The sequence below is a fragment of the Pristiophorus japonicus genome, chromosome 15 (assembly GCF_044704955.1).
Source record: "Pristiophorus japonicus isolate sPriJap1 chromosome 15, sPriJap1.hap1, whole genome shotgun sequence".
NCBI lineage: Eukaryota > Metazoa > Chordata > Chondrichthyes > Pristiophoridae > Pristiophorus > Pristiophorus japonicus.
Window position 1 is genome coordinate 129,037,583 of NC_091991.1, and position 27,900 is coordinate 129,065,482.

General features: G+C 43.0%; 1 protein-coding gene across 1 annotated transcript in view; it reads right to left on the reverse strand.

Annotated features, from left to right (window-relative positions):
• Positions 1–27,900, reverse strand: part of LOC139281601 (transmembrane channel-like protein 5) — a 192,972-nt gene that overhangs the window by 163,799 nt on the left and 1,273 nt on the right. The window contains exon 2 of the mRNA XM_070901751.1: positions 927–1,123. Coding sequence (XP_070757852.1) covers positions 927–1,123 — 197 coding nt within the window. The remainder of the gene's footprint in view (positions 1–926; positions 1,124–27,900) is intronic.

A 27,900-nucleotide genomic window follows, 5' to 3' on the forward strand; every position in this document is an offset into this window, starting at 1 on the left:
ATTTGCAGATGACACAAAACCTGGAAGTATAGTGAACAGTGAGGAAGATAGTGATAGACTTCAAGAGGACATAGAAAAGCTGGTGGAATGGGCAGACACGTGGCAAATGAAATTTAACGCAGAAACGTGTGAAGTGATACATTTTGGTAGAAAGAATGGAGGAGAGGAAATATAAACTAACGGGTATAATCCTAAAGGAGGTGCATGAACAGAGACCTAGGGGTATATGTACAAAAATTGTTAAAGGTGGCAGGGCAGGTTGTGCAAGCGGTTAAAAAAGCTTATGGAATACTGGGCTTCATGGTAGAGTATGAAGGCATGGAAATTATGATGAACTTGTATAAAACACTGGTTCAGCCTCAACTGGAGTATTGTGTCCAATTCTGGTACTAGATTTGTTTTTGTTTGCTCTTGTGTAGAGCTGATGCAGACCTGAAGGGTCAATTGGCCTCCTTCTGTGTTGCAAACTATATGGTTCTATGGCTGAGTTTGCAATGATAATTTTTATTAAACAGAAACTTTCATATTCACTGTAAAAATGTTTACAATGGATAATTGAAACCTAACTTTTAGTATTTTTGCTTGATATTGCTAATTGTAAATAAAGGTATTAGTTGTTCAGATTATTTGCTAATAGTTGCCATTTTCAAGATTTTGATTTTGTGGTAGGGATCTATGTTAAATATTAAAGATTACTGTAAGAGAAGTATTTGTTATTCCTTTGGGTAAGCAGCTCTGCAAAGACCAAATCTACATTTTAGGGGCCAATGTCGACTTACAGGAAATGACACTAAATCATTGTAAAGAGAGTTTCATTAAAAAAGTCCAACTTGTAAATGCATAATGCTTGCACAACACAAATCAGTATTTGAAAATCAAATTCATATTGCACACAAAATTCTAAGTGAGTAATAAAGGAAACATACCATGTCCAGTTTCATGTTCATAGGGATTCATATTAGAGGATGGTAGTCTTGATACACTATATTCTCTTTCAATTGATGCCATTGGGATAACCTCTGGCTGTGCCCACCTTCTCTGAACATCTGGTGAATCAAACCGACCCTGCTGGTAGGGAGAGTGCAGTGGAGTTGTGCGGTATGTTGAAGATCGCCCCCGTGCACTAAAACAGCAGAAAACGAAAAGTTATTTGCAAAATGGTGTATTTTTCAATTTTCTTAATAATGCATGAATTTTGCTTTATAATAGCAGTTTATAGAAGCATTTGCAGTACTTTGCTTCTATATTGGCAAGGTCCCAGCTCAGCAGAGAACTGAGAAACCTCACCAATATAGCAGAGGTCAGAACTGTTATGTATTTAGCCCCTTGTAACCTGTATTACACTACCACCACAGAGGGTCTACCTGTTGGAGTCCCAAGGGATCCCAGCATCCCTTGGGAGCACGGCATATAGGCAGGCCACCCACGAGGTACCTGCACTCTGGAGTCGCATTAAAGGAGCTAGGGTCACCCTTGCTCATTGTACACAGTACTCAGATTTATCCTTTATTATGAGCATAACAAGAACCTCAAACTGACAATCATTAAACATGTTTTTTAAGATAAGTTATTTTAACTAAATTATAGTAAAATACTTTTTTTTAAATTTCAATTTCTTCGATTCTTGCAGAATATGCTTCTGCTCGTGTGAAATTAAGCTTACTGTTTGATAACACTTTTACACAAATACTCCTGCTTCTTTGAAAGTAACGTTAACATATAAAGGCAGATTCTAAGAATTTGTGCTCCCTCTGCAGAACATGGCATGTTGGATAGTGAATATAACTTGGCAGTGCAGGTAGTATGGCACAACTGCAGCAGGTGGTAGTTTGTGGAGAGCATTGTGATCCCGGACAACCATGTTTGCAGTAAGTGCCTGCATCTTGAGGAACTTCAGCTAAGAGTTGTAGAGCTGGAATCTGAGGTTCAGAGATTGCAGGGCATCAGGGAGAGGGAGAGTTAACAGGACACTTTGATCCAGGAGGCAGTCACATCACTTAGGTTAGGTAGTGGTACAGGTCTGGTTAGTGGTCATGGACAGGAGGATGTGACTGCAACTCAGGCAGGTAAGGGTACCCCAGGTGCAGTGCTGGAGGAGCCTCGGTCTTTGCCCTTATCTAACAGGTATGAAGTTCTTGCTGCCTGCGTGGATGAGGGAAAAGCCTGCAGGATGGATGAGCAAGTTGACCATGGCACCATGGTGCAGGAGGCCATTCAAGTGGGGGAGTGAAAGGGAATATAGTTGTGGTAGGGGACAGTATAATCAGAGGGATAGATACTGTTCTCTGCAGCCGTGACCGGGTGTTCCGAAGGTTGTATGGCCTGCCCAGTGTTAAAGACATTTCCTCGGGGCTGGAGAAGAACTTGGAGTGGGAAGGGGAGGATGCAATTGTCATGGTCCACATAAGAACCAATGACATAGGTAGAACTAGGAATGAGGTTCTGCTGAGAGAGTTTGAGGAGTTGGGTTCCAAATTAAAAAGCAGAACCTCACAGGTAATAATTTCTGGATTATTACCTGAGCCACGCGCCAATTGGCATAGGGATAAGCAGATTAGAAGGTTAAATACGTGGCTCAAAGAATGATGTGGGAGGAAGGGGTTTCAGTTCATGGGGCACTGGTACCAGTACTGGGGAGAGAGGGAGCTGTTCTATTGGGATGGGCTCCACGTAAACCAGGCAGGAACCAGTGTCCTGGCAAATCGAATAACTAGGGCAGTAGACAGGGCTTTAATCTAATGAAGGGGAGGGGGGGGGGGTGAGAGGTGGTGGGTGGAAGGAGAGTAAATTTAAAAGCAGCAAGAGAAATGTCAAGGCTCTAGAGCAGAGCAGAGTTTTGGGTAACAATAAGTAGAGTGGGTCAGGAAGGAACAGAGAGAGTAACAAAGGTTAATAGGGCATCACTAACCGTGGTGACATTAGGGAAAAATAGAAAAAAGTCAAAGCTAAAGGTGCTATATCTGAATGCGTGAAGCATTTGCAACAAAATAAATGAATTAATAGCACAGATAGAAATTAATAGGTTTGTTCTAATAGCCATTACGGAGACGTGGTTGCAAAGTGACCAAGGTTGGGAACTAAATATTCCAGGATACTTAACTTTTAGAAGAGATAAGCAAAATGGAAAAGGAGGAGGGAGAGCCCTGATGACAAAAGATGGGATAAAGACAGGAGAGGGAAAGGATCTTAGCGCTGAAAACCAACAAGTAAAATCAGTTTGGGTGGAGCCAAGACAGAGCAAGGGGTAGAAACCATTGGTGGGAGTTGTTTATAGACCCCAAATAGTAGTTGTAATGTAGTGCACAGTATAAATCAGGAAATTAGAGGTGCATGTAACAAGGGTAATACGGTAATCATGGGGGACTTTAATCTACATACACACTGGGCAAACCAAATTTGCAGTAATAGTGTGGAGGACAAATTCATGGAATGTATACAAGATAGTTTTCTCGATCAGTATGTTGAGGAACTAACTAAGGAACCGGCTACTTTAGATCTAGTATTGAGCAATGAAAAAGATTTAATTAATAACCTTGTAGTGTCAACTGTGGCTCAGTTGGTAGCACACTCGCCTGAGTCAGAAGATTGTCGGTTCAAGTCCCACTTCAGGGACTTGAACACAAAAATCTAGGCTGACACTCCAGTGCAGTGCTGAGGGACTGTTGCACTGTTGGAGGTGCCGTCTTTCAGATGAAATGTTAAACTGAGGTCCCGTCTGCTCTCTCAGGTGGGCGTAAAAGATCCCATGACACTATTTTGAAGAGAAGGGGAGTTATCCCTGGTGTCCTGGCCAATATTTATCCCTCAATCAACAAAACAAAAACAGTTTATCTGGTCATTATCACATTGCTGTTTGTGGGAGCTTGCGGTGTGAAAATTGGTTGCCGCGTATCCCACATTACAACAGTGACTACACTCCAAAAGTATTTCATTGGCTGTAAAGCGCTTTGGGACGTCCAGTGGTCATGAAAGGCACTATATAAATGTAACTCTTTCTTTAGTAAAGGGGACCTTAGGCAAGAGTGACCATAATATGATAGAATTTTATATTAAGTTTGAAAGTGATTTAGTTAAATCCAAAACTAGGGTCTTAAATCTAAGCAAAGCAATCTTCGTAGGTATGAGGGGCGAATTGGCTAAGGTAGATTGCGAAACTACATTGAAAGGTATAACGGTAGACAAATGATGGCTACATAATTTACAACAAATATATATTACTTTAAGGCACAAAAATGCCACAGGAAAAGTGGTCCAACCGTGGCTAACATGAGAAGTTCAAGATAGTATTGGATCAAAGGAAGAGGTTTATAATGTTGCCAAAAAGAGCAGCAAGCCCGAGGATTGGGAGGATTTTAGAATTCAGCAAAGGAGGACCCAAAAATTGATAAAGAAAGGGAAACTACATTGAAAGATACGAGAGTAAACTAGCGAGAGACATAAAAACAGACGGTTAAAGCTTTTGTGGTGTGTAAAAAGGAAAACATTACCAAAAATAAATGTGGGTCCCTTACAGGCTAAAATAGCAGAAATTATAATGGGGAATAAGGAAATGGCAGAGAAATTGAACAAATAGTTCCACCATGATCACTTGGGCGATATTTCCGGCCTTAGTGCTTTTTTTATTTTTCAGGATCGCTGGAATATCGGCCATTTTAAAAATTGCTTGTTTCGCCTTTTTCATTTGGACGATAGTCTTAGCGATGTGAAAATGGGCCTTAACGATGTATTCAATCATGCAAGGCTGGCGTCCATAGCAACGGCCGGTCTGCGCATGCGCGTTTTTCTTTTCAGGCAAAGAACTTTTCCCGCAATTCGGGAGATTAGGGGTCATCTGCGCATGCTCAGAAGGCAAAGGGAGGGAGAGAGAGAAGGAAGCTTTTCAACGAGGGTGGATTTTGAAGGAGCACTGATCGTAACATGATGGAGATGTCCCAGGAGGATTCAGGAGAGAGTCTGCAAAAGGTTGCAGGGAAAAGGAGGGCGAAAGCCTTTTCAGATGAGGCTAATAAGGCCTTAGTCAATGAGGTGGAGATGCGGTGGGACCAATTAACCCGGGGTGGGCGTGGGAAACCTCCCCCCACCCCCCCCGGATTTATCAAAAAATATGGGCGGATATCGCTGTTCTTGTTTCATTGGTGGCCCACGATCGGCAGACCAGTGCCGCAAGCACGAGAACAGTCTTGTTGCATCGGCAAAATTGTAATGATGCACTGACCCATTAATTAGAATGTAAACCTGCCAGATTGTAATCAAGCTGGGTAATCTTGGGTAGCTTCCCTGTTAAGATTTGGACTAGGGTCGGAACCTACGCCCTTTAACTCAATTTTGCGGAGATGACTTAAATTTAATCAACAGTTATTAATTATTATTTAAAGGCTTTGATCGAAAATTGTGGCCAAAGGAATGACTGGAAACAGACAGACCGCAAACACTCGGAATTTCTATCATTTTAGCTTAGAAGGAGAATTATTAAATTATAATCGTTGCTTGTGTGCTTTGAGCAACTCTTTAACTTGGGCATCATCTCCTTTTTGGTTAGGTTGGTGGATGGGGCACGACTGAGCACTGAGGGGTCCGGTCACCTTTACCCAGACTGTGTGAGTCTCTTCGGCTGCTGTCATTCACACAGTGACCCAGCTTGGACTGGGGGGGAGGGGGGGTTGGGGGGGCGGTTGGGGATGGCGGAAGAGTTGCCCTGGCTCAGTATCTGCCATGGGACACTTTGGGACATTAGCTCTGGCCAAACAGAGGTCTCCGAGCACAGTCCATGGACACGGTGCACCCTCCCATTACAGTCCTGCCATTGCCGAGCTCACCAGCGGTTTTGATTCTCCACCCTGCCCCCCCCCCCCCAGTGGGGGGCCTCCATCGATTCCAATAAACCACCTACCTCCCCTCAGGTGCTGAATGGCATGGCCCATGGATGGGGCCTTTCCTGGAGATTGTACGCGAGATGTTTGGTGTCAAGCATTAGTTCCTAAACACGATGTTATTCAATATTTTCTCTGCACATGGCTGTTATAACCATGCATCCATTGGATACAACCCGTATTAGCATATAATGTTCACATTAACAATGAATAGCATGTGGGGTGACTAATTGTTGATTACAATATCTGTTGTGTTTCCGTAATAATACCTAGTCAATTTACTTATACCATGCTCTTGTCATGTTTGCTCTGCTGCAGGATGTCTTGGTCCCGTTACTCGGGGATTATGTGAGAAACTGGGGGTTACAACAAGAGGGGGATGTCAAGTTAGAGGAGGGAAGCGTGGCCGCAGGTGGGGGGAGGGGCGTATATTGTTGTTTTCTTATTTTTTTTAAATTGTTGAATGTTGACTGTTGGGGATGATGGGAAGGTGTTCTTGTTATATTGTTATGTTAAAAATGTTGTTCACTGTTGGGGTTACGGGAGGGGGGGGAGGAAAAATTTAAAAGCAGTTGTTAAATTATTAATTTTTAAAATTTAACTTTACAATTGTTGTGAAGTATCTTTGAATAACATAAGGTAAAATATCAATACAAGGGTTGCAAACAATTGTCATGACCAGGCCAGGGCAGGTAAGGATGAAACGTAACGCAACTGTAACTGTCACCAATGTAACTTCACGCAAAGCATTTATTTATGAACTGCTGACGCAGGAGTTTTGCAGCTGCGTAACTCCCATGGGGCTTTTCCAGTGGTGTGGGGAGTGGGGTGGGGGCGGGGGGGAGTGGGGGCATGGGTTCATCACCAGGCTGATTGTCCTCCCCGAGGTCCTCCTCCTCCTCCTCTCCTCTCTCCTGAGGTGGACCGGCGGTCCCATCTGGCAATTGTTATCCTCTCCTGATAGCTAGGTTATGCAACATGCAGCACACCATAATGAACTCAGTGACCTGCTCAGGGTGGTATTGTAGGTTGCCTCCTGAGTGGTCCAGGCATCTAAAGCGCTGTTTAAGAATTCCAATTGTCTTTTCGACGATATTGCGTGTAGCTATATGGCTTTCATTGTAGCGCTTCTCGGCTTCTGTCTGGGGCTTACGCAGTGGGGTCATGAGCCAGCTGGCAAGACCATATCCTTTATCCCCCAACATCCAACCATGACCTTGTGGCTGATAGATCAGAGACAGTGCTCTCATGCAAAATGTGCGCATCATGGATACTCCCTGGAAAATTTGCATTTACTGCCATGATTGTTTGCTTGTGGTCGACAACGAGCTGCATATTTAGGGAGTGCTATCCCTTTTAGAAACATAGAAACATAGAAAATAGGTGCAGGAGCAGGCCATTCAGCCCTTCTAGCCTGCACCGCCATTCAATGAGTTCATGGCTGAACATGAAACTTCAGTACCCCCTTCCTGCTTTCTCGCCATAACCCTTGATCCCCCGAGTAGTAAGGACTTCATCTAACTCCCTTTTGAATATATTTAGTGAATTGGCCTCAACTACTTTCTGTGGTAGAGAATTCCACAGGTTCACCACTCTCTGGGTGAAGAAGTTTCTCCTCATCTCGGTCCTAAATGGCTTACCCCTTATCCTCAGACTGTGACCCCTGGTTCTGGACTTCCCCAACATTGGGAACATTCTTTCTGCATCTAACCTGTCTAAACCCGTCAGAATTTTAAACGTTTCTATGAGGTCCCCTCTCATTCTTCTGAACTCCAGTGAATACAAGCCCAATTGATCCAATCTTTCTTGATAGGTCAGTCCCGCCATCCCGGGAATCAGTCTGGTGAACCTTCGCTGCACTCCCTCAATAGCAAGAATGTCCTTCCTCAAGTTAGGAGACCAAAACTGTACACAATACTCCAGGTGTGGCCTCACCAAGGCCCTGTACAACTGTAGCAACACCTCCCTGCCCCTGTATTCAAATCCCCTCGCTATGAAGGCCAACATGCCATTTGCTTTCTTAACCGCCTGCTGTACCTGCATGCCAACCTTCAATGACTGATGTACCATGACACCCAGGTCTCGTTGCACCTTCCCTTTTCCTAATCTGTCACCATTCAGATAATAGTCTGTCTCTCTGTTTTTACCACCAAAGTGGATAACCTCACATTTATCCACATTATACTTCATCTGCCATGCATTTGCCCACTCACCTAACCTATCCAAGTCACTCTGCAGCCTAATAGCATCCTCCTCGCAGCTCACACTGCCACCCAACTTAGTATCATCCGCAAATTTGGAGATACTGCATTTAATCCCCTCGTCTAAATCATTAATGTACAATGTAAACAGCTGGGGCCCCAGCACAGAACCTTGCGGCACTCCACTAGTCACTGCCTGCCATTCTGAAAAGTACCCGTTTACTCCTACTCTTTGCTTCCTGTCTGACAACCAGTTCTCAATCCACGTCAGCACACTACCCCCAATCCCATGTGCTTTAACTTTGCACATTAATCTCTTGTGTGGGACCTTGTCGAAAGCCTTCTGAAAGTCCAAATATACCACATCAACTGGTTCTCCTTTGTCCACTTTACTGGAAACATCCTCAAAAAATTCCAGAAGATTTGTCAAGCATGATTTCCCTTTCACAAATCCATGCTGACTTGGACCTATCATGTCACCATTTTCCAGATGCACTGCTATGACATCCTTAATAATTGATTCCATCATTTTACCCACTACTGAGGTCAGGCTGACCGGTCTATAATTCCCTGTTTTCTCTCTCCCTCCTTTTTTAAAAAGTGGGGTTACATTGGCTACCCTCCACTCCATAGGAACTGATCCAGAGTCAATGGAATGTTGGAAAATGACTGTCAATGCATCCGCTATTTCCAAGGCCACCTCCTTAAGTACTCTAGGATGCAGGCCATCAGGCCCTGGGGATTTATCTGCCTTCAATCCCATCAATTTCCCCAACACAATTTCCCGACTAATAAAGATTTCCCTCAGTTCCTCTTCCTTACTAGACCCTCTGACCCCTTTTATATCCGGAAGGTTGTTTGTATCCTCCTTAGTGAATACCGAACCAAAGTACTTGTTCAATTGATCCGCCATTTCTTTGTTCCCCGTTATGACTTCCCCTGATTCTGACTGCAGGGGACCTACGTTTGTCTTCACCAACCTTTTTCTCTTTACATACCTATAGAAACTTTTGCAATCCGCCTTAATGTTCCCTGCAAGCTTCTTCTCGTACTCCATTTTCCCTGTCCTAATCAAACCCTTTGTCCTCCTCTGCTGAGTTCTAAATTTCTCCCAGTCCCCAGGTTCGCTGCTATTTCTGGCCAATTTGTATGCCACTTCCTTGGCTTTAATACTATCCCTGATTTCCCTAGATAGCCACGGTTGAGCCACCTTCCCCTTTTTATTTTTACGCCAGACAGGAATGTACAATTGTTGTACTTCATCCATGCGGTCTCTAAATGTCTGCCATTGCCCATCCACAGTCAACCCCCTAAGTATCATTCGCCAATCTATCCTAGCCAATTCTCGCCTCATACCTTCAAAGTTACCCTTCTTTAAGTTCTGGACCATGGTCTCTGAATTTACTGTTTCATTCTCCATCCTAATGCAGAATTCCACCATATTATGGTCACTCTTCCCCAAGGGGCCTCGCACAATGAGATTGCTAATTAATCCTCTCTCATTACACAACACCCAGTCCAAGATGGCCTCCCCCCTAGTTGGTTCCTCAACATATTGGTCTAGAAAACCATCCCTTATGCACTCCAGGAAATCCTCCTCCACCGTATTGCTTCCAGTTTGGCTAGCCCAATCTATGTGCATATTAAAGTCACCCATTATAACTGCTACACCTTTATTGCATGCACCCCTAATTTCCTGTTTGATGCCCTCCCCAACATCCCTATTACTGTTTGGAGGTCTGTACACAACTCCTACTAACGTTTTTTGCCCTTTGGTGTTCTGCAGCTCTACCCATATAGATTCCACATCATCCAAGCTAATGTCTTTCCTAACTATTGCATTAATCTCCTCTTTAACCAGCAATGCTACCCCACCTCCTTTTCCTTTTATTCTATCCTTCCTGAATGTTGAATACCCCTGAATGTTGAGTTCCCAGCCCTGATCATCCTGGAGCCACGTCTCCGTAATCCCAATCACATCATATTTGTTAACATCTATTTGCACAATTAATTCATCCACCTTATTGCGGATACTCCTTGCATTAAGACACAAAGCCTTCAGGCTTGTTTTATTAACACCCTTTGTCCTTTTGGTTCCGAAATACTTCTGCATCCTGTAAAGGTGCTCACAGGGCAATGCGCATATAGTCTATTGCTCCCTGCACCTTGGGGAAGTTTGCTATTCGCGAGAACCCCAAAACCCTCTCACTCTGTGCCTCCCTGGTCATAGGGAAGTTTATAAAGTCCATTCTGTGTGCATAAAGGGCTTCTGTCACCTGTCAAATGCAGCAATGTGTGGAATGCTGAGAGATACCGCAAATGTCACCAACTGAGGTCTGAAAGGAGCCTAATGCGTAGAAGGAAAGTGCCACAGTAACCTTAACCTCAATGGGCAGTGCGGTCCTGATGGTGCTGGTAGGCTGCAGATCTCCCTTAATTAGCTAGCATATCTCACTGATGACCTCCTTTCGGAATCGCAGCCTTCTAACTCACCTGTTATCGGACAAGTCCAGGTATGATCGCTTATCCCTGTAAATGTGTTGGCTGTAACATCCTCTCCTCCTCAGCAGTCTGCCACCTCTTTGATTGGGCACATAATGCTCTTCAATGAACCTTCTCCCATCTCTATTCTTCAGCATGTGAGTAGTCATCAATACCGGTTGAGAAATTACAGGCCCCATCACTTTAAATGCCCTAATCTGTTTTCTTAAATTGTCCTCAACAAATACAATATAAAGCGGAAATTAACCACAATATGATCAGATGATTGGCAAGATTGAGAAATGCCCTTATAGTCACTCACAAATTGCTTTTCTTCCCAACCACTTCAAACAGCCTTTTATTAAAGATCTTCCGAGTTACAAAATTGTGTCCATAGTGCCGAGTTAAGGTCAGGTGCTTGCAGCTTTTCTTGAGCGTCTTTTTGGGCCAGTGATCATTTGGGCGAATTATGGGCGAAATGTCGAAAGTAGCGCTCGGCAATAATCTGGGTGATAATCGGGAGCTAGTTTCCATTATAAACAGTATTCTTGGCCTTGCACATGGACGACATCATATTTGTTTTGTTAAAATAGGCTGGACAATGCATTCCTGTATGCCGAAAGTTGCGCCTGCGATAAATGGGTTATAATCAGGCGCTGGTTTCCATTTTTCATCAAATATGGGTGATAACCTGAATCTCAGCGCTTATATGAGCGATGATGTGCCGAAAGTCTAGCCCTTTGTGTCTGTCTTCATGGAAGATGATGAAAAAAACCTCCCAGAAATAGTGGAGAACCAAGGGTCTCGCGAGAATGAGGAACTGAAATAAATTAGTATTAGTAAAAATTAGTGCTGGAGGACCGAAAGCCAATAAATCCTCTGGACCTGATGGCCTAAATCATAGGGTTTGAAAAGGGATGGCTATAGAGATAATGGGCCCAAGTTTCCACATGATTCACGCCTGATTTTTAGGAGCAACTGGTGGAGAACGGACTATTTTAGAAATCGCAATTCTCCACATTTTTCTTTCTGCAGTTCTAGTCAGGTAGAACAGTTCTAGTTTAGAACAGAATTTTTTCTTCAAAAGGGGGCGTGTCCGGCCACTGACGCCTGATTTGAAAGTTTCCACAGTGAAAATGTACTCCAAACTAAAGTAGAATGGAGCCAGTGAAGATTTTTGTAGAACTGAAAAAACCTGTTCTACACATTAAAAAATCAGGCGCAGGTTACAAATTAGGCGTCCAGAACGAGGTGGGGGGGGGGGAGGGAACTCATTAAATTCGACAATAAATCCTTATTTATACTTCTACAAATATTATACAAATAAATCCAACCTGAATAAACATTTATAAGCCAAGAAAAGATTAAATAAACCATCTTCCTACCTGTGTGAAAGTGCTTCAGCCAGGGAGAATTCTGCAGCCGTTCGTGCCGCTGAGCGGGAGGGGGAGAGAGAGAGAAGGAGGGAGAGAGAGAGAGGAAGAGAGAGAGGGAGGGAGAGAGAGAGGAGGGGGGAAGAGAGAGGGGGGGGGAAGAGAGAGGGGGGGGAAGAGATGGGGGGGGAAGAGAGAGGGGGGGGAAATGAGAGAGGGGGGGAAGAGAGACGGGGGGGAAGAGAGAGGGGGGTGAAGAGAGAGGGGGGTGAAGAGAGAGGGGGGTGAAGAGAGAGGGGGGGAAGAGAGAGGGGGGGAAGAGAGAGGGGGGGAAGAGAAGCGGGCCTCGGGTCGGGTCGGGTCGGGTCTCGGGTCGGGGGGCGGGGGAGGGTGGAGTGAGTCTCGGGTCGGGGCGCGGGGGGGGTGTGGAGCGGGTGTCAGGTGTCGGGGCGGGGGGGGGAGCGGGTGTCGGGTCGGGGGGCGGGGGGAGCGGGTGTCGGGTCGGGGCGGTTGGGGCGAGAGCGGGTGTCGGGTCGGGGCGAGGAGCGGGTGTCGGGTCGGGGCGGGGGGGAGCGGGTGTCGGGTCGGGGGGCGGGGGGGGTAGAGCGGGTCTCGGGTCGGGGGGCGGGGGGCGGGGGGGGGCGGGGGGAGCGGGTGTCGGGTCGGGGCGGGGGGGGCGAGAGCGGGTGTCGGGTCGGGGCGAGGAGCGGGTGTCGGGTCGGGGCGAGGAGCGGGTGTCGGGTCGGGTCTGGTCGGCGGGGGGGGGGAGCGGGAGCGGGTGTTGTGTCGGGGCTTGGGGGGGGGGAACGGGTCTCGGGTCGGGGGGCGGGGGGGGTAGAGCGGGTCTCGGGTCGGGGGGCGGGGGGGGGCGGGGGGAGCGGGTGTCGGGTCGGGGCGGGGGGGGCGAGAGCGGGTGTTGGGTCGGGGCTGGGGGGCGGGGGGGAGCGGGTGTCGGGTCGGGTCTGGTCGGCGGGGCGGGGAGCAGGAGCCTCATTCACGCAGCCCCAGTGAAGCCATTCAGTCAGGGCTAGGGGCTGCGTGCTTCAGGCCCCTCTCACGCAGTTCGGCGCCTGGAGCTACTGCACTTGCGTGCCGACTGTAGCGCGCATGTGCAGAGGTCCCGGCACTGTTTTCAGCGCCAGGACCTGGCTCCGCCCCCCCACAGTTCGTGCTGGCTGCGCTGAGTGCCACAGGACCTGTAAGTAGGTGGAGAATACCGATGATTTTTTTAGGCGCCGTTTTAGGCGCGAAAAACGGGCGCCCAGCTCGGAGGGGCGCCCGTTTTTTTTCTTGTGGAAACTTGGGCCCAGTGGATGCATGGATGCATTGGTTGTCATCTTCTAGAATTCCATAGATTCCTGTGGATTTGAAGATAGCAAATGTAACCCCACTATTTAAGAGAGGAGGGAGAGAGAAAAGGGGGAAATGCAGACCATTTAACCTGACATAAGTAGTAAAGAAAATGCTCGAATCTATTATTAAGGACGTGGTAACCGGGCACATAGAAAATAATAATAGGATTGGGCAGAGTCAACATGGATTTCTGAAAGGAAATTATGTTTGACAAATCGGTTAGAGTTTTTTGAGTTTGTAACTAGCAGAATAGATAAGGGGGAACCAGTGGATGTGGTGTATTTGGATTTTCAGAAGGCATTCGATAAGATGCCACAAAAGAGGTTATTAAACAAAATTAGGGCTCATGGGATTGGGGATAATATACTAGCATGGATTGAAAATTGGTTAACGGACAGAAAACAGAGTGGGAATAAATGGGTCATTTTCAGGTTGGCAGACTGTAACTAGTGAGGTACCACCAGAATCAATGCTTGGGCCTCAGCTATTCACAATCCATATCAATGATTTAGATCAGGGGACCAAATGTTATATATCCAAGTTTGCTGATGATACAAAGCTAGGTGGGAATGCAAGTTGTGAGGAGGATGCAAAGAGGCTTCAAGGGGATATAAATAGGCTAAGTGAGAGGGCAAAAACATGGCAAATGGAATATAATGAGGAGAAATGTGAAGTTGGTAGGAAAAATAGAAAAATATATTTTTTTTTAAATCGTAAGAGATTGGGGAATGTTGGTGTTCAGAGGGACCTGGGTGTCCTTGTACACAAATCACTGAAAGATAACATGCAAGTACAGCAAGCAATTAAGAAAGCAAATGATATGTTGGCCTTTATTATAAGAGGATTTGAGTATGAGTAAAGACGTCTTACTGCAATTATATAGGGCCCTGGTGAGACCGCACCTGGAGTATTGTTTACAGTTTTGGACTCCTTACCCAACGAAGGATATACTTGCCATAGAGGGAGTGCAACAAAGGTTCAGCAAGACTGATTCCTGGGATGGGGGGATTGTCCTATGAGGAGAGATTGAGTAGACTAGGCCTAAATTCTCTAGAGTTAAGAAGAATGAAAGGTGATCTCACTGAAACATACAACATTCTTACAGAGCTTGACAGGGGGGTTGTTTCCCCTGGCTGGGGAGTCCAGAAACAGGGGTCACAGTGTCTGAATAAGGGGTCAGCCATTTAGGACTGAGATGAGGTAACATTTCTTCACTCAGAGGGTGGAGAATCTTTGGAATTCTCTACCGCAGAGGGCTGTGGAGGGTCAGTCATTGAGTATATTCAAGACAGATATTGATAGATTTTTGTATATTAAGGGAATCAAGGGAAATGTGAGAGTTGAAGTAGAAGATCAGCCATGATCTTACTGAATGGCGGAGCAGGCGCGAGGAGCTGAATGGCCTACTCCTGCTCCTATTTCCTATGTTTTTATGTTCTCTTATCTCTAGATTCCCCCAAGACTATTTTTCTCAAACCTACAGTAATTAAACACCTTAGAACTCTTCTGTGAATGTCATGCTTCACTGCTCTAAGCTGTTAAGATAACCACGGGAGACTAACAAACAGTGCCTGAAAAACAACAGCACCAGTGTTACCTTACCGTCCATCAACCGTTATTTAGTCACTATTAGTTACAAGAGACTTTTTTTCATCTACCTGCACAACAGCCACTGCAGAACAACACCGACTAAAAACAAACACATTTACCAATGGAAAACCGGTGTGTGGCATTCTATCTTGCACAACTTCCAAATACAGTATTGAGGCTGAAAACGGTAACAGTTACATGAAGAAAATAAGTCATATTAATTCTAAATAATTACAGAGCAGGGATGATGTCAAGGCTATAATTTCATCTTGATGCTCAAATCCCAACTCCCCTATTGGGTTACAGCCTTATAATGATTCTTTATAATCTATTGGGCCGAAGGTTCCGGCCTTGCCGGGTCTGTACGAAGTGCACACGGACCCGGCGAGGCCTCGCAAAAGCCAGTTTTCGGGGCGTGATGCGCATGCGCCGAAAATCGGCTTTTCCGATCTGTCAAGATTTCTCCGCACAGATCCTCCACATCCCCGGGAGAAGGACATTCACGCGGGAGAGATTGGGCTATTTACCCAACTCATGCCCAGTGAATGTCCTTCAAACTTTTACGCCTGGTAAAAGCGGGCGCACAGCTTACTTTTACCAGCGTAAGAGTTTTAAAGCATAAAAATTAAATTTAAAAACTAATTTTTATATTAAAAACCCTGTCCATTAAGGTAAGTTTATTTTTAACACTATTAAAACACATTAAAAAAAAATCAAAAAAATATTTAGTTTTTCTTAAACATTTAATTTCAATTAATTTTAAATATGTGAGGTTTATTTATTGATTTATTTGGCTGTGTTTGGGTGTTTTAGGGTTTTTTCTCATTGATAGTAATGGGAACTCGCACAAACATAGTTCCCATTTTTATCAATGAGAATACTGCATAGTGATTGGTGGTCCAGGCCCACGTAACTCCAGTTTGTACATATGTATCTAAAACACATCCCCCCATGCGCTGCACAGCGAATCCAGGCCTCCAACCTGGGATCTTACGTTCCTCCGGGGCCACCAGGTTCTTTCGTAGATCTTTTTTGAATCGGAGATGTTCGTACAAAGGAAGAATCCAACCGCAATTTTCCCCCATTATAATATGTATCATTCTTAAAAAGGGAGCATTTTACCTTTTTTATTCCTTGATAGCACAAAGGACTTGTGTACATTAGAGATACGAAGCTTGATTTTTGTGTCAACAGTAACTGAGAGTGGTGCTATAACTGACTAAATATTGCTTCACCAACCAGTAGAGGTCAGATAGCACCATCGGATTTCAACATTCATGTATCTCAGAATACTGGTGAAAGGCAGCTACTGCCATGGCACAGGGAAGGAAAGAATTGCTACTTGCTATGATTTGTGCTTTGTAAACACCGTTTCTCTTTCAATGATTGAACGGCTACATTTTAGGTTGTGTAGCCTAGGGTTAACAATTACTTAGTTTTGCAGTAACATCATGACCTTGAATTCACATAAGAATTTCTCTACATCTGCAGCTAATTAAAATGTGGAACATCACACTCAGGACCAGATTGGCTAAAATGATTGCAGTATCTGTTCATACTGCATATATATTTACATACAGCAGATTATATTATTATACATGGTATAGAGTTCATTAAAATGACTGATATGATCATTAGCCTTTCATAGCAAAAATTATTTGTAGTTTAATGACAAACAGACCAATAAGCCCTACAGCAGAATGAGTTTTGGATCCAGAAGGTCTCATCTTATGAGAATATATGTAATATAGGCTTTTGGTCTGAAACCATTCTTTCTGACCTGCTTAGAATGAAAAAGGCACTGAAGACCTGTTGTCATTGTTCGCATGCCCGACATGAGACTCCCTAAGCAAGCGCTCTGCTCAGAACTCCTACACGGCAAGCGAGCTCCAGGTGGGCAGAGGAAACATTTCAAGGACACCCTCAAAGCCTCCTTGATAAAGTACAACATCCCTTCCGGCACCTGGGAATCCCTGGCCCAAGACCGCCCAAAATGGAGGAAGAGCATCTGAGAGGGCGCTGAGCAGCTCGAGTCTCGTCACTGAGAGCATTCAGAAATCAAGTGCAGGCAGCGGAAGGAGCATGCGGCAAACCCTTTCCTGCCCCACCTGTGACAGAGACTGTGGTTCTCGTATTGGACTGTACAGCCACCTGAGAACTCACATTTAGAGTGGAAGCAAGTCTTCCTCGATTCCGAGGGACTGCCTATGATGACGATGATGACGGAGGGACAGTTTTCCCTCTGAAGATGGAATTGTCCATAAAATTTGATTAAATAACAAATTAAAATGGTACAATAGCAAAATACAGCTGGAATCTGAAATAAAAAACAGAAAATGCTGGAAATCTCAGCAAGTCAGGCAGCATCTGTGGAGAGAAACAGAGTTAACGTTTCAGGTCGATGACCCTTTGTCAGAATGGCATATATAAATTAAATGGTATTTTGACTCACGACAATAGTAAAGACTCTTAAGATTTCTTTACGGTTAAAGTGTTAGACTTGGCTCAGTGGTAGAACTCCTGCCTCCGTCAGCAGATTGTGGGTTCAAGTCCCACTCCAGAAGCTTGAGCACATAATCTAGGCTGATAAGTCAGTGCAATACTGAGGGAGCACTGTGCATAAATCATGTTATGATTTTCCAAGTGCCCTGATACCACTTCCTTAATAATGGATTCCAGCATTTTCCTGACGACTGATGTCAGGCTAACTGGCCTGTAGTTCCCCGTTTGCTCTCTCCCTCCTTTCTTGAATAGCAGTGCTCCATTTGCTACCTTCCAATCCATTGGGATCGTTCTAGAATCTAGGGAATTTTGGAAGATCAAAACCAATGCATCCACTATCTCTGCAGCCAGGTCCGGATTAAGGGCCTGATGGGCCTGGGGAGAACTGATCCAAATTGGCCTAGTGTTATGTTTGTTCATGTTCATTACATTACTTATATGATTCTGATTCTGGAAACATAGGCCAGTATATTCAACAATGAAAGCATATATTCTGTATCAAGTAGGTATAATATTCTGGTTTTGGTAACATTGCAATACTTGATTCCTGTACATATATGCCAATTTCTCTCAATAACATGTGAAATAAAACAGGCTAGTACATATTCTGTTCTGTATATATGTACATTAGTGTAGATAGGTAGTTCTGTATATAGGTATAAACAAGTGAATCTATTTTCCTCGATCTTGCTTTTCCTCTCTTTTGTCTATTCTATTCAGCCTATTTGGGAGGCCTTGTTTTATTTTCCTACATTTATTTGGTGAGCCCATGTTCTTTGGTGGGCCTGGGGCTGCAGCCCCATCCATCCCATGGTTAATCCATCCCTGACTGCAGCCACCTCTTTTAGAACCCTAGGGTATAGGCCGTCTGATCCAGGGGATTTGTCAGCCTTTTGTCCCATTAGTTTCTCTTGTACTTTTTCTCTACTTATATTAATTACATTAAGTTCCTCACCCTCATTAGACCCTTGGTTCCCCACTATTTTTGGTATGCTTTGTATGTCTTCTACTATGAAGACAGATACAAACTATTTGTTTAACATTTCTTCCATTTCCTTATTACCCATTATAATCGTTTCAGTCTCAGCTTCTAAGGGATCAACGTTTACTTTTGCTACTCTCTTACTTTTTGCATTCTTGTAGAAGCTCTTACAATCTGTTTTTATATTTCTTGCTAGTTTTTTCTCACATTCTATTTTTCCCTTATCATCAATATTTTGGTCATCCTTTGCTGGTTTCTGAAACTCTCCCAATCCTCAGGCTTACTTCTATTCTTTGCAACATTATAAGCTTCTTCTTTCAATCTAATGCTATCCTGAACTTCTTTAGTTAACCATGGATGGATCACTTTCCCCAAGGAGTTTTTGTTTCTCAATGCAATGTATTTTGGTTGAGAATTATGAAATATTTCTTTAAATGCTAGCCACTGGTTATCTATGATGATGATGACCACCATACCTTTTAATCTATTTTTCCAATCTACCTTAGGCAACTCTCCCCTTATACCTATGTAATTGGCTTTATTTAAGTGTAAGGGGGAAGATTCGGTCGTGCCTCAGTTGCGGCATTAATCCAGGCTGAGCGGTACTTTTAGTGCCTTGAAAATGTTTGCGCCCCCTGCCCAGAAATTCATCAGAATCGGTCGAAGAGCTGACTGGAGCGATAAATCAGTCATTGCACAGGAGAGCTTGGAGGGTTTGGAGGGAGGGGTTGCGATAACGAAAGCTTGGTTGGTACATTTTGCAGACCCATTGCGCATTTGCGGAACTCCGAATTAGATCCCGGGAAAAACCGAGTCTTCAAGGAGCAGCATAGTAACGCACCCATTAAAGTTTTCAAAATCACTTGTTTTCAACCTGTATTGTTATGTCTGACTGCCGCTGCAAACTCGGAAGCTCACGCATCATGCTCTGTGTAAACATTGCACTGACTGGGACGTCAGAGGGAAGCACTTCTTTATCCCTTTAAGTAGCCACCAATTAAACTCTGCAAGCCTGTACCGACTGTTTTTCTGGACGTTGTTATTGGTGGGCACTCAATGAGGCGCACACACTGAATTTACTGACGGGGCGCAAGCGTGCGCATTACACCAGGAATAGTCATTATTGGAGCGATCGTCTGCAGCCAGGCGCTAATGGTTTGTGCCCCCGGTGAGCCTCTAATGAATTTTCCGTTGGGGCGCTAAAAGCTGCGCGCCCAGTCGCTAAGCTCTAATGCTCGCATTAACACCCCCTCTGGCCACTAACTGAAACTATAGACAACCAAAATTCCAGCCCCAAGACTCTAGTTTCGGACTTAGGCAGGTCACTCCCAAGCTTAATGTAAAATTCTATCATATTATGATCACTCTGCCCCAGAGTATTCTTTACTATGAGATTGCTAATTAACCCTGTCTCATTACACAATACAAGATCCAAAATAGTCAGTTCCCTGGTTGGTTCCATGATGTATTTTTCTAGGAAACTGTCCTGAATGCATTCCATGAACTCGTCTTCCAGACTACCTTTGCCAATTTGATTTGTCCAGTCTATATGAAGATTAAAGTCCCCACGATTATTATATTACCTTTGTTAAAAGCTCCTACTATTTCTTGATTAATATCCTGTCCAACAGAAAAGCTACTGTTGGGGTCCTATATTACTACTCCCACCAGTGTTTTCTGTCCTTTGTTATTCCTTATCTCCACCCATAATGATTCAATTTCCTGATCTTCCGAGCAGAGTTCCTTTCTCTCTACTGACCTATGTCATCCTTTATTATCAGGGTTATCCCCTCTCCTTTTCCATTCTGCCTGTCTTTTTGAAATGTCAAGTACTCTGCAACATTTAGTTCCCAACCTTGGTCACCTTGCAACCACATCTCTGTAATGGCTATTAGGTTAAACCCATTTATCTCTATTTGTGCCATTAGTTTGTCTTATCTTGTTACGAATGCTTTGTGCATTTAGATAAAGAGCCTTTATATTAATTTTTTTTAGCAATATGCTCTGCTTTGACTTTATTCTCTGCTGTAACCTCTTGCAACTTGTCGCACAATAGCTGCTGGCGTGAAACCACGAGCAAAGTACTCAACATCAGTGGACCCAACCTCCATAAGGCAACTGCAACAATATTTGTCGAAGTCTTGTGATCTGAATGTCATGTGATCAAACCTCCAGGAATGCCTCCAACCAGAGTTGGCAACCTCAAGTTACAACCCTAAAAGTGCATTGTTAGTGCAGTTACCAGGAAGTTGAAGCGGATATATTGCTAACTCAAAAAATAAACACAGAAAGGGAGACAAAAGTTATCTAAATTGCACTTTGAGTTGAGATCTAGCATGCAATAGCAACAGTGCAATATAGTAGTCAGTGCTGCCTCATATAACTACTGCCAGTATGGTCTGCTATCTTTAAAACATTAAAAAAAACAATTGTGCTTCCTTATGCTCCTGTTCTCCCTCTATTATCAGAACATATATGGGACTGGCCATAAAGGGCTACGTGACAGAGGGTGACGTGAAAATAATTTATTTGTCTGAAATTGCTGAAAGACAGAATATTTTTTTTTTAACAGCATGGTTGAGAAACAATTTTTCTAATTGTACTCATCAAAATTGTGGACAGCCAAAGTCTGTAAACTCAACCACTTCCTAGTTCACAAGTCGTGCAGGTAATTTACCACTCTTTGCTTCAGGATTAAGTCAGCTACAATTCTGGTGTAAATTCTGAGACAACAGCTTTGAACCTTATTATCCTACCAGTCGCATATGTGCACTCTGCTGGGAGCAGACGTCAATCTCTGGGAGCAGACTCCAGATCTACCAAAATTTAGCGTCTGTGTAACTCTGGAGAATTTGCCTTTTGCCTCATATTCCAGTCCCTATGCTGAAACTGCACCACTTTTGTCCGAAATAAATTATGACCTTTTGAAGCTGATAATAGAGGTAAAGACGCACTGTAAACTAATTTGTATCACATTTGTTACTTAATTGAGCTATGCAAATTTTTTTTTAGGAAACTTTGACCTTGATTCTTTGTAGGATCAGATAGTGTTATTTTTAATTGAGTTGACTCAGTCTATGAACATTAGATGACACTACACCAGTATTTTCTCTATAAGACATACCAATTCCTTTTGAAATACTATAGAAAAAAGCATATGCTTGCAAGTTTATATTTATTAATCATGGTGATACCAAAATACATACCCGAGTTACAATTTTGCCCCTCGAAGTGTGAACCCTTTAATATTATTCCTGAATCTAACCCGAATTATCATTGTGTTTACTTGAATAGTTTAATCAATTAGTCCTGGATTTGAGAGCAGTGTTGAGTTAGCGGTTTGATAGGTGGGTACTGTTCCCAATGGTATTTTTCCAGAAATGGTGGATTACAATACCCTTTAGTTCAGATGGTCGGTAGCTCTAAGAGGATCATCTGCCGTAACTTTGGCAGAAGATTGGTGGAACCCCAGAGAAACAGTGTAAATAGCCATTTACGATGGCCTGGAACTTGCTTTTGTAATGACGGTGAAACTGTCAGCATTCACAGTCATTGCAACTGCAAAACTGACAGCAACTTTTGGCACCCGCTCATGCGCAGTTAAACCCGGAAATCCAGTCATTCCCTGCTCCTGCACAGGCTGCACTGTTGAATTCGCCAGAGCCGGCAATCAATTGAAATCACTGAACTGCCAAAAATTTCCCCTCTTAGACTCAAATATCACTGTTAAAAACCCCCGAAAAAGTTAAGCCTTGTTGAATGAGGAGTAACTGGGTTTTTAAATGATGCACTGAGTCTTAATTACTGCTAAACAACTGTTCAGGCCCTGAAAAACTAATTTTATATTTGTGGAATGTTAAGTTTTTCCATTATGATAAAAAATTCCATGGTTTTTAAATAAACGTTTTATTTAAGTTTGGTTATGATATTTCAACGTCTACCTTAATCCCATGTGTATGTCCCAATCTTTATTTAGCTCACTGTAAAATAATTTAAAAGTGAAGGCAATTCAATGCATTTTACTTCCTGGTTTGCTATCTTTGAGAATTTTTCAAGCTGACTGATTAGCCAGCTTGATGACAGCACTGTTGCTGGATGCTGGAGATCCCCTAGACTTGATGCCAGAATCAAATTAACATTAGAAAAGGTGAAATCTATGCCACAGAGATCGCTAGATCTTTGTCGGCAGCTTTCTTCGAGCCCCATCACTTTGCCACTGACCGCAAAATCCGGACCGTAGTTTCTTTGGGATTTATGCCGACCTTACACTGAAGTTACTGCGGACAATCAGAAGAACCCCAGTGGAAATTCTACATCTGTAGCGTATGTTTTGTTCAGAAGTTTATGGACATATGCGTAGAATTTTCCTAAGATTTCTTCTGACCTCCTGCCGTAACCTCAGAGAAACAGCAGAACCAGCCTTTTGCACTGTTTCTTCCGAGATTTCTGTCAATCCCTCGCCGAAGTTATAGTGGGAGATCGGGAGAGCCCTGGTGGAAATTCTACTCTGCAGTATTTAAATATACTGATATAGATAAAATTACAACTGCAGTTAATAAACTCCAACGTTAACTGAAAGATGCGTATCAAGTATCAAGAAAGGTAAAATTTCTATCTGGGGTGGTGGGGCTGGTGGTTACAGCAGGCATCAGCTGATTGTGATCAAGAGTGGTAATTATAGCTGATTTTGCTTTTATCTTGCCTGTAACTGCTAAAGGCTACTTGTATCATCACTATGCCAGAGATCAGCTTAACTCAGGACTGATTGGAACTGAATCTGGGATCTTCTGACTATAATGACTCAGTAACATGCTGCCTTGATCAAATGACCCAAGAGCAACTTCTGGTTTTTAATATTTGTCACTTATTGCATTCTCCCCTCAGTCTTTTTCCTTTTTCTGGGTCTCACTGTTGCCGTTTTACCTCTCTTTCTCTGTGGTTTTCCTCTTGTTTCTGTGCTTCATCCATTTTTATTTATATTGTTTCAATGGTTTTTGCTTTGTTCTTTCCTCGACTTACATGTTGTTGCAAGGGGCCCACACCCTCTCTCTTCCTATATCCTGTTTCTCTTGAATGAATAATAGAATAAGGGGAAAAATTACATTTGGCCAATTAAGCTGATCCCCTCTACAGACCAGGTACAATTTGTTTCATTCATGAATCTACCCAACGTAATACACCTAACAAAAAGAACACATTTTTTTCTAATTGTAATTAAGCAAAAATCTAGAATATTAATCAACTTTATTATAAACCACATATACAATTCTGACTAAGAGCAATCCAAGTCATGGTAGTCCATTGAGTATTTGGTCATGCCTGTTCAAATTTATTGACATTATTAAACAGATATTAATTGACTTAGGAGTAATTGCTTTTCATGAGGTTTGCTAATTTTACCCTCCCTCCAGATCTACTTCTAAAATCAGTAGATACGCTGCTTACATCCACATTATCTGTATCTCTTGTTTTTTTTTACTTCCGGAAACATCTCTCAATATTTTCTCTAAATGAATCAGGTCTGAGAGATTTCATAATTTAGAGCTCTAAATCTTGGAATTATCATAGTTACTATTCTCTGAGTGGTCAACAACATACAGAGCTTGAATGGACCTTATAACATAACTAATCTTTTACTTCCTCCATCTTTGCTTATAGATATCCTAAATTTTACATTTCCTTAGTTTGGAATAGTTCAATTCCTGACCATGGGGCAAATCCAACTTGCTTCCCAGTTTCAAACACTCCACTGAGTTAATTACCTTCTCAAAGAATATCAGTAAGTTTATCAGGACTGACTTTTTGCTTCTGAAACCACAGACCCTTCTTAAGCCATTTGCAATCTTCAGAGGAATATTGATAGCATTCCACACAATGTTTTCTGAGAATTTCTCCATTATAGTTACTTGATTAACTGGTCTATAATTCCAGGGTTTATGTTTCACTCCTTCCCTTCTTCCATTACCTTTACTACACTATTTATTTTAATGATTCCCTGAGTCTGCACTATTCCAAATGTCAACAGTGAGATTCTCAAAAAATCTTGGGAGGATACTTGTGTAATCCCTTTGTGACTGGAAAAAAAATACTGAAACAAGTATTCACTGAACTACAACACCCTCTCCCCACCCCCTGGCAGTCATGCTTTTCTTAGGTTGCAGGAGTCCGCGTACACAGTTTATAGGAACATTTACACTTACTTCTTTCTTCCTTTCTAAAAACACGTTCTTGCCTACTTTATTTATATTTGACTTTACGCAATGATTTGGGTAAACCGTCACTGTGGATAAATTCAAATCAGTTTTTAGTTTCTGCTGTTTATTTGTTTAAACAGTAATATATAACATCATAATAGGTGATCCCTCGTCTAGAGGATGGCTTGCTTCCACGCCAAAAAGAGATGAGTTCACAGGTGTTTCAATGCAGGATCTAATAGAAACATAGAAAATAGGTGCCGGCGTAGGCCATTCGGCCCTTAGAGCCTGCACCACCATTCAATATGATCATGGCAGATCATGCAACTTCAGTACCCCATTCCTGCTTTCTCTCCATACCCCTTGATCCCTTTAGCCGTAAGTTCCACATCTAACTCCCTTTTGAATATATCTAACGAACTGGCCTCAACAACTTTCTGTGGTAGAGAATTCCACAGGTTCACAATTCTCTGAGTGAAGAAGTTTCTCCTCAGCTCGGTCCTAAATGGCTTACTCCTTATCCTTAGACTGTAACCCTTGGTTCTGGACTTCCTCAACATCGGGAACATTCTTCCTGCATCTAACCTGTCCAATCCCGTCAGAATTTTATATATTCCAGGTCCCGAACTACATGTTGAAGGGTGGAAGATGCCTGTGCATGGATTTTTTTAATGTGTGGTGGCCATTACACACCAGCCACCACACGGGCTTTACAGATATAGGCCTTGGTCCAGTGGCAAGGATTAACCAAGCCGACTGGAGACCAGCTCTGCTGCACGGACCTAATGCGCACACAATCTCACGCACACACAGACATATAACAATGAGGAAGTGAATATACTGTTCAAGGTAAGGAAGCTTGATAATATAAATTACACATGTAAATTTGTGAAATATTGCAAACATTTCCTGCTATTGTATCCATGATTCAAATTTTCTTAACTTAATTTATATTTAAAATTGTTTGGATACATTTGTACCATGCCCAACCTTTTATACCTGCAGTATGCTGGTACATTCTGTCACTGGAAGGAAAAAAGGTGTCCTGCATCAACCTTAGTTGCACTGTCATGAAACAAGAAAGATTTTCGATGGAATATATGTACCTCTCTTTGTGTTTCACATTACTTGTTTGAAATTCACCCAGACCCTTAAAGAGTAAGGGGTATAAGTGTCTAAATTTAACATTGTTGGACTCATGGGCCTAAGTCGGGCACGACAATAACCAATTTAGCAGTGCAGAGACCCGCGCCCGAGCTAAGGCCGCTGCTAAATTGGTGGGATAGCGCGCAAGCTCAGACTGATATTTCTGGATCTTGACAGCCTAACCAGTGGTCCTTTTTGGGACCGCCGGAAGCCAATCAAAAAAGGCCCCAAAAATATTTTGTATTTTGTGTGGCATCGGATGGAGCAGGAGATTTTCTGCTGACTACACAAAATATCTGCGGGCTGCCAACGGCCTGCCCTCACCTCTTCTCAGTTGCCTCTCTCCCCTGGACTTACCCCTGGGCCTCGGCATGGGTTGAAATTCATAAGGTCCCGACACGCGAGCTATGTCTGGGTGCTTGACTGGCACCTGTAGCTTGCCTACTTTTTTCTGACCAGGCCTGATGACGAATTTAGATATAATGCAATGTTTGGTTACATAGTGCATAAGGATAGTAGGAAAGCATTAACAGGCACGGATGTACCCAAGGGAACGTCTGAAATCACCATCTGTCTGCACCCATTAACAAGATTGCCTATACTATTTCAGTAGCAGATACATGTATAGCATTGCTCTCTTAAATGCTCAGCTTTCATCGTTTCTGGTAGGGAATTCCATGTTGTAACAAACCTCTCACTTCATTCTTTTGGTTACGATATTAACCCTATAGTTAGCGATCGACTGACCAATGGAAATAGTTTGCCCTATATAATGTATCAAATTCCATCATAATTTTATCCTTATCACATCCCCTCATGAAAAAAGCTGCAGTTTTTCTAGTCATGACTGGTATCTTTATAGTGGCTCTCATCAGGCCTTGACAACTTTTCTAAGTTAGTGCACACAAAACTGGGCAGAATATTCTAACTGTGGTCCAACCAATGATTCTGGTAACTTGAGAAGGACAAAATATTTAACAAAAAACCCAAAAGGTTCACAAATAGCTTAAGAGAATGCAGTTTTGGAATAAAACAATGCAAGATCACAGGTCAGATTTTCATAATCAGTAATTTCACTAGAATTTCACAGCAATAGGAATGTTATGCAGATCAGTTATGTAGTAAGCAAATTGAGATATTGGTATTTTTCACTATACGGGTTTACAGTTACAAACATTTATCTATTTATTTATTTAGTTAAGGAGCCGCTAGTTAGTAACCTAGATATGTCAAGAGTATGCTGAAAGCTTGTAATAAATGTGAGTATATATACACTAGTTATCAAGTGAATAATCAGGTATTAGCATAATGGTAGTCTGCAGTCATGATTCCTGAATGAGATAGTTAAATTAAGGAACAAGTAATTTTGTTAAAAACAGTCAGCATAAAAAAGCAAAATCAAAAGTAACATCTCATGACGAATTCCAAATTCCTGAGACTCATCAAAAATTTAGAACAAAAAGTGACTTTCTCTGAGGAGCTGAGTTACACAGGCCAGTGCTAAGTGAGTCAGGACACCAACACTGACCTCAGTATGTCTTGGTTGGTGTGGGAAGACATGGCCAGAGCTCCTGCACCTGATGGTTATCGAGTAACCCCTGCTGGAAGTGTGCTGCTGGATGATGGCAGAATCGGACTCAATTATGAAGCCTCATATAGTCAAATATCTGGCCAATGCTACTGGTACAACTCAGACATTTCATTTCAATATTTCATGTCCAAATGTGTATACCACCAAAGCCCTAAACTCGCCTTTATATGAGACGGCAATTAGCATGTACGTGACCTCCTTCCCATTGAACTGTTGACCCCAACTTCCCTTCCTGGCCACCATGCTAACTAATATTCAAAATGGCTTCCTCTCCTCAGGTACTGTCCCCATCCCTTTCAAAATCATCACCATCACCCCCTCCTCAAAAAAAAACATGCCCAAACTCTCTTTCCTTGCAAATTACTGGCCCATCTCCCTTTCCTCTTCAAAGTCCATGAATGTGTTGCCACCTCCCATGCCCATGTTTCTGACAGCTTCCTCCACGTCTGCCACAGCACCAAAATGGCCATAACCAAAGTCATAAATGACATGCTCTCTGACTGTGATCATGGTGCTTTATCTCTCCTGAACGTCCTTGACTTCGCTGCAGACTTTGACATAGTCGATCATTGACTAATCAATACTTCAAATCAATACTGTGATCTTTTCTGTACAAG